General features: G+C 63.5%; 2 protein-coding genes across 3 annotated transcripts; both read right to left on the bottom strand.

The window, feature by feature from the left end:
- Positions 1-267: 267 nt before the first annotated feature.
- Positions 268-3,382, bottom strand: LOC122707486. The gene is made up of 4 exons (XM_043922945.1): positions 3,275-3,382; positions 2,751-2,916; positions 1,704-2,357; positions 268-671 (listed from the first exon to the last, which is right to left on the bottom strand). Exons 1-4 carry the CDS (start codon positions 3,380-3,382, stop codon positions 646-648), a joined length of 954 nt encoding a protein of 317 aa, XP_043778880.1. The 3' UTR covers positions 268-645.
- A 102-nt stretch (positions 3,383-3,484) lies between these two features.
- PHLDA3 (pleckstrin homology like domain family A member 3) lies at positions 3,485-6,732 on the bottom strand. 2 transcript variants are annotated; one of them, XM_043923165.1, is made up of 2 exons: positions 6,049-6,732; positions 3,485-4,736 (listed from the first exon to the last, which is right to left on the bottom strand). In XM_043923165.1, exon 1 carries the CDS (start codon positions 6,447-6,449, stop codon positions 6,078-6,080), a length of 372 nt encoding a protein of 123 aa, XP_043779100.1. In that variant the 5' UTR covers positions 6,450-6,732; the 3' UTR covers positions 3,485-4,736; positions 6,049-6,077. The 2 variants fall into 2 exon arrangements, with proteins under 2 accessions (XP_043779100.1, XP_043779099.1); XM_043923164.1 differs by having other exon boundaries at positions 6,035-6,722.
- Between the last annotated feature and the right edge of the window lie 255 nt (positions 6,733-6,987).

Genomic DNA, 6,987 nt, shown 5'->3' with positions numbered 1-6,987 from the left:
GATACAGGGGAAGGGGGTTAAGAGGATGGAACTATTATGCATAAAATAAATAAGCTACAAGGATATACGTACAAGGGATAGAGCCAGTATTTCATAGTAACTATAAATGGAGTGTGACTTTTGAAAACTGTGAGTCACTATATTTTACACCTGAAACGTAATTTTTTAAAAGAGAATGCACTTCATGCACTTCAATTTTTAAAAAAAAAAGAAAATTTAAATTAAAAAAGAATATTCTCAGAAAGAAACATCCAGAGACACAGAGAGATTCAAATAGGCAAATGTTCATTGCATGCTTATATACACAGAGATAAAAACAAAAAAGATGTGGGGTTGTCCAAGTAATGAGGGGCTGGATGGCAAATAAACAACAGTAGACCATAAACACACAGGCATTAAAATACTTAATGTCATGGTCTCATAACTCAGTGGATTTATACATTAAAAATGAAGATATAGAATACACACAGTATGACCCTGTGTGTGAAAAGTAATTACATATTACAAATCATGTGATAAGTATTACATATATTTACACAGGAGTAAAGGTAGAGGGAAATACCACGAGATGCTAACAAAGGTTATCTCTGAAAGATGGGAACACCAAGGTGATGTCTGTTTCCTTCTTTATAACTTTCTGTCCTTTCACATTTGCCTCAATGAATGGATGTCTGTAATAAAATAAAGGATTATGTATAAGAACAGCAGTTTGCAACAGGTTCCCCCTTGCCTGGAGGGAGAAGCAGGGACCAGGCCAGGGGCCCCGAGTCAGCACCTCCTCTGTGCTCTCTGCTGCACCCGTGCTCTGCACCTCTGGCCCAGCTACGTCTCCCCTGCATTCCCTGACCTTGGGAGGCAGAATCGGGGGGGCGGGCTCGGCACTGATGAAGCGGAGGCAGAGCTGACTGGGGAGCCTGGAGACACCCCCTCCTCCCTGCAGCCAGGAGTCTGTGTGTCCTGAGGACGCAGGATGCTCTGCTGGCGGAGCAGGGGTGACGGTGCCCCTACCCCGCAGCTCACAGCCCAGGACTCTGCAGGGTGCCCTTCCCAGGGCCCCAGGCCAAGGGCAGGCCTGACAGCTGGAATCAGGAAAGGGGGCGCCAGGCTTCCTGACCCTGGGCAGTGTGGGAGGGGGGTAACTGACGGCCCAAGGGCCCGGGCCTGCGGCGTTCCAATGTGGAAACCAGGGGGGTCCCCGCTCACTCCGGTAGCAGGTGGCCCCCCTGTGGGTCTCAGGGCCAGGCTGCGCAGCACGGGGTCCGCCAGCGGAGCCCAGGCCTCACCCCCAGGATGGGCCCTGTGCCCAGGTCATGAGATGGAGCATTCGGGCCAATACAGGACATGCACTGCCCTGCCCCGGGCCCCTCTGCTGCTCCAGGGGGTCCTGCCCAGGGCTGCCCCTGCAGGCTCACACAGACCCTTCCAAGCTGAGGGGCCCCTTGCTGGTCCCCTCCTGGAGTTGGACCCAGCGCTGTGTCAAGGCCTGGCTGCAGCCTCTGTCCATGAGCGCCCTCCGCACAAGCCCCCCGACGCCCCTTCTCAGGCCCCGGCCTCCGCTCTCACCCTCACCGCCCGCCTGCGAGCCCCTCTCCCCAGCCACTAGCCCGTAACCCCACAAGAAGGACTCATCTGCTGTGGATTCAGGGCACACACGCAGGGCCCACCCCCGGTTAGCTGCTGGGATGCCTAGTAGGTCACATAACCTGTTTCTGAATCCACAGCCTCCGTGGCTGGATGACTCCTTGTGCTGACGTGGGCCCGTGGAGTCAGCTCAGTCACCGTCATGATGACAAGGCACCTACTGAGTCCCAGGGACTCAGGACAGTGGCGCGTATGAACAGCGGGAGTGGCCACCCCAGGCGGTGACGGGGGCCATGGCTGAGGAGCAGAGCAGCTCTGCGGTCTGGATGGAGCAGGGAGAGTCCCCAGGGCTGGGGGCAGTGGGGGTACAAGGGCCCCCGCCTGTCCTGCGCAGGGGTCCCGGCTGGGAGTGTGGGGATGGGCAGGAGATGCCTGACGGTGCAGGGCGCGCCTCCAGGGAGCTGGGACGTCTTCCAGGCACCAGGTTCCGATCAGGAGGGTGAGCCGCGTCCCAGGCGGTACACTCCGGCAGCCGGGAGGGGCACCCCGGACTCCTGCAGCGAGGTGCACAGTGGGCCAGGGTCTGCCAGGGCCCCTGCACGAGGCCTGCTGGCCCCACGACCAAGGCACCTCTGCACCCCCAGCTCTGGGAGAGGGCCTCCAGGTCAGCGTGCAATGCCCGCTCCCCCTGCTGCAGACCCCCGCTTCCAGAGGCTCCCTGCTGCCACCCCCAGTCCCCGCCACAGGCTGGTTCTTGTCGGCGCCTCCGCCCCACCCTTCTCACCTGAACAGGGCCCCCTGCCCCCGCCTGCCAGGACTCGCCCTGCCTCACTTTCCCACTGATGACTCAGGGCTTGGCAGGGATGAGGCCACAGCGGCCGGGCAAGCAGAGTGGCGAGGGCCCCACCCAGGCCTCCTGTGAGCGAGGTTTTTCCACCCCGTGCCTGTCTGTAGGGCATGGCCGGGCCTCTCATTGCCCCCGGGAGGCCCTGACCCCACTCAGTGGTCCAGCTGAGCACTCCCAGGGGTGGGCACAGGGCCCAGGCTCCTCCCCTTGGCAGAGCGTGAGGTTACCCCTGATCCCAGGGAGAACTTCTTCCCCAGCAGACGCCCCAGGAAGGTCTGAGCCCCATGCCCTCCAGGGTTCCTAGTGCTTCTCTTCCACTCACCCACCAGCTGCTCCAGCATCCCCGGTGCTGGGGCCCGCAGCAGCACACCTTTCAGAGGGGCCGGGATCTCCCAGCAAAGTGAGCAGCCCAAGTGGGCTTGGACAGGAACCAAAGCATACTTGGAACCAACAGGGCGGTGTTCCCCAAAAGCAGGGAGCGCCAGGAGCTGAAACCACCCCACACCGGCCGTGCCCCTCACTACCCTGCACAGCCAGCCTCCCGGGATGATCCCCTCACCGGCTCTGCTGAGGACACCCCCCACTGCACCTGCCTCTCAAGGGCACAGCAGCAACTGCTCGCCCCCTGGACTCAGCTCAGACCAGGTGCTCCGTCTCCACTCCCCCAGGGCCTGCCTGCGAGAGGCTCATGTTTGCCAGACGAGTGTGTCCCACACCCTGATCCCATCTGATCACAAACACACTCCCATTTCTGAGTGTCTGGACACCTCCCTCGGTTTGCTGGAAAGAGCAAGGATCTATCTTAGAACCTGCTGTTTTACAGCAGGATGAAGCCAAGCCACTCACATAGCTTGAGTCCAGGACGTAGTGGCAACACCAATCTCTCTCGCTCTCCACCCACACACAGACAGCCATCAGCCTCCACACCTTTCTCCCGAGGCTCCCAGCAGACATCACCGACTGAGCACAGCGCGTGAGCTGGCACGGGCGAGGGTGCTTATTTGCATCGTGGACTGGGTGGACAACCTGAGACCACAAATGAGGCATCTGTAAAAATGCCTTTGTACCTTTAAGTTCTTATTCGATTGTAAGATGAGGTTCACATATGGAGAAACGAGAAGCTGCAGAGGGCTCTGGGGGACGGGGACAAAGGACAGGGGTCGTGACCGGGTGGGAGGAGAAGCCTGCGGGGAGCAAGAGGGTTGGAAGCAGCTTCCAGACTCCTGCAGCAGACACTCGATCTTCCTGCCCCATCGGACTCTGAAGCCGCCACACCGCAACAGGGCAGGCCGGATGTGGATCAGCCAATGGGCAGTCTCTGTGTCACTCAGGGCAGTGCTGTCTCTACCTCCATTTCTCTTTTGCTGAAACGATTCCTTTTAAACCATTGCGCGGAGAAGACGTGATGTCAGCGGAGCAGGCCCAAGTGTGTGAGTGATGAAGGGACGAGCCCTGCCGGGGAGACTCAGCCGCCTCCCAGGAGGACAGCAGAGGCCCACAGCGGCCCGTGCAGGCCCCATGGTCCCACTTCCAGCACCTCTGAGGCCGTGTTCTCTGGACTGCAGGGTCTCTGCCTCCCCAGGCTGGAGACTTCAGGATGGGGTTTAGCGTGGGAAACTAGAGGCGAGGAGAGAGATGTTCCCAATACCAGGTCTTTGTCTCACTCAGAGAACAGCGTGGTCACTGCCCTCTGCAGGGCATCAGATTCTGGGACAGGCGTGAAATGGTAATGGTTGAGCCTCTACCCACCCCACCACCTCCAGGCCTGGCACAGCAGTGCGGGGAAGATGGACAGGAGGGGGGAAGAAGTGTGCAAAGAGAGGCCTGGAGGAGTGGGGGTCCCGAAAAGGACCCAAGCAGCAGACGACCCCAAGAGTGGGTCTCGGGCCCATCAGCTACCCCCACCGAGGTGAATCCAGAGCTGAGCCTGGGGGGTTCATCTCGTGGGCCCCAGGCGGGCCTCTTGAGTCCTGAGGCACTGGCTCAGTGCCCCTAGGGGGCCACCCTCCTGCAGGCACGGCACCAAGCCTGAGGCGGACAGCCTGCAGAAGAGACACCAGGGCCACAGCGGGCGAGGGCTCTGCCGGGCCTCAGAGGCTGGGCCCGGGGCGGGCACGTCCTCATAGCCTGAGCGCCCGGGGCCAACTCCTCATCCTCAGCGCCCCCGTGGCCGACCCCTCCTCGCTGGTTCCCGCTGACCCGTGACTCCAACGCCTCCTCCACAGGGGTGTCCACAGCTGCAGCCTCGCCCCCCCGGAGCACAGTCAGGAGCACAGTCACGCCCCAAGAGCCAAAGTGGGACCGGAAGCTGGAGAGGAAGCACAGCCGTCAGGGCGGAAGCAGGTGCGGTGGGGAGCGTGTCCACAGGAGCTGTTTGTCCAGGGTCCCTGGACCTGCTCCCGCATTTCAGGAGAACACGGGGTGTCAGTACAACACCCTGTGACCCCCGCAGGGAGCTGCCCCCTCCGGGTCCCTGAGGCCAGGGGCACCAAAGAGAACCAGCTCAAAGGCCACGGGTCTGCCTGTCACCAGCCACTCAGGGCCCCCCACTTCACTGAGAGGCCATCAGCTGGGGTGGGGGTGGTGCTGGGCTCCACCTGCAGCGGGGAGAAGCTGCGGGATGGGACGGGGGGGGGGGGGGGGCCGCGGTCCCAGAGCGTGGCCGGGGGGAGGAGAATGTCAGTTTCCTCCAAGACAGACATACTAGACCTTCCTTAACCTGCTCCTGGTTCCCAGGAGAGGGCCTGGGTGGGGGAGCCAGGGCTTCTGGTTCTGCCCCTGGTCCCTGCCAAGCTTTCCTGACCACAGGCCCGCCCCCTGCCCCTGCCCCTGCCCGAGGGCCCAAGGAAGATCAAGGCATCACAAACAACAAATCGTGGCCGGATCCACCCACCACCAGGGCCCCAACCCCTCCTCCAGCCCCCTTCTCTGCCCAGCCCACATGCTGGACACCAGGGGCAGGTGGACAGGCCCACCTCCCTTGGCAGAGTGGCCTGCCTGCAAACCTCCCAACTCTCCTGGTTTCCCAAACAGCTCAGCCCTAGGACCCCCCAGACCCACCCCTGAGCACAGGTAGTGGAGGTCCCAGGTACAGCCCAGACTCTGCCAAAGTCCCACCCTGGGATCCGTGGCTTCTTGGTTACCGTCCCAACCCTGAGCACCCTGCCACTGATGGAGTCTTCCTGCCACAGTTCCCCGCTCAAACTCCAGGGCAAGAGTCATCCCAGCAGAAAGTGGGGGCAAGCCCATCCCCTTCTGTCCCACCCCCACCCCGGCTCCCTCAACCCAGGAGCCCCGCCCTGGCAGGGGTGGAGGCCCAGCGACCTGTCCGCCAGCCTCCTCCGGGAGTCAGGGCAGAACCAGCCTCTGGAGGCCGGCTGCCCGGAGAGGGAGGTCACAGTCCGGCCCCCTGACGGCGCCCGGGGGAGGCCGACTCTTGGCTCCAGGCTGGACTCCTGGGCGCTCCCCTAGGTTTCTCTATTCCCGCTGGCCCTCGTACGGCCCAGCCTGGAGGGGGCACGCAGGTTGGGGGCCCCCATTTCCTCCGGAGGGGAAAAAGCCGACAGGAGGTCCAGAGAGGAGGGGGGCTCAGACCCGGGGGCTCACCTGACACGACCGACCTCGGGAAGGCCAGGCGCGCCCCAGCGCTCTAGGACACCAGCGCCCCGGCCCCGAGGCTTTGCCGGGCGCGCACGGTCTGGATGGCCTGCTGGTTCTTGAACTTGACCAGGCCGAGGGTGATCTGCGCGTTCCAGCCCGGGTCCTCCGGCGGGCAGCGGAAGTCGATCTCACCGCCGCCCTCGGTCACCAGCGTGAAGTAGGTGTGGCGGCCGGTGCTCTCCACGCACTCCACGGCCTTGATGCGGGCAAAGCTGAGCTCCTTGGGCCGGCCGCCCGCGCCCTTGGCCTCGAAGAGCTGCAGCCCGCGCTCGGTGAGCACGCAACGCTTGCGCTTCCACTGCTGCAGCAGCCCGCCGCTGCGCTTCTCCAGCACGCCCTCCCGGAGCACGGCCGCCGTCATGGGCGCGCGCGGGGCCGCGGCCAGGCCGCGCTGCGCCCTGCCGGCTCTCCCCACCGCCCGGCCGGCGCGCCTGGTGCCTGTCGGGCCCCGCCTCGGCCCTGGCCGCCGCTCCGCGCCGCCCCGGCCCCGGGCCCCAGAGCCCCCTAGCCCGTTCGCTCTTTCGCCCGCTCTTCCTGGGCCGTCTGCGCGCCGGGCGGCAGCTCTTGGGATGTGCCCTCACATGTCCGGCGCCCGCCCCCTGCCTCCTGCGCCGTCGCGCATTCCAGTGCGCCCGGCCCGCCCTCCGCTCCCCTCCCATCCGCTCCCCTCCCGTCCGCTCCCCTGCGCGCCCGGTCCGCCCGGGGGCGGGGCGCGGTCACCCTGCGGGTTCTGGGCGGGGGGCGGGGTAGGGGGGACCGAGGGGGCTGCTGTCCCACCGCTCGGGCCTTCGGGCCTTTAGTCCGCCGCTCCCGGGGACCTCCGGGCCTTGGACTCGGCGGGGGTGGGGCGGGGGGTGGGGGAGGGGAAGGAGGGGTAGTTGTCTAGACTATTGAGGCCT

The sequence above is a fragment of the Cervus elaphus genome, chromosome 14 (assembly GCF_910594005.1).
Source record: "Cervus elaphus chromosome 14, mCerEla1.1, whole genome shotgun sequence".
Lineage (NCBI taxonomy): Eukaryota > Metazoa > Chordata > Mammalia > Artiodactyla > Cervidae > Cervus > Cervus elaphus.
Note: the sequence above shows the minus strand (reverse complement) of the source record. Positions and strands in the feature narration are given on the sequence as shown.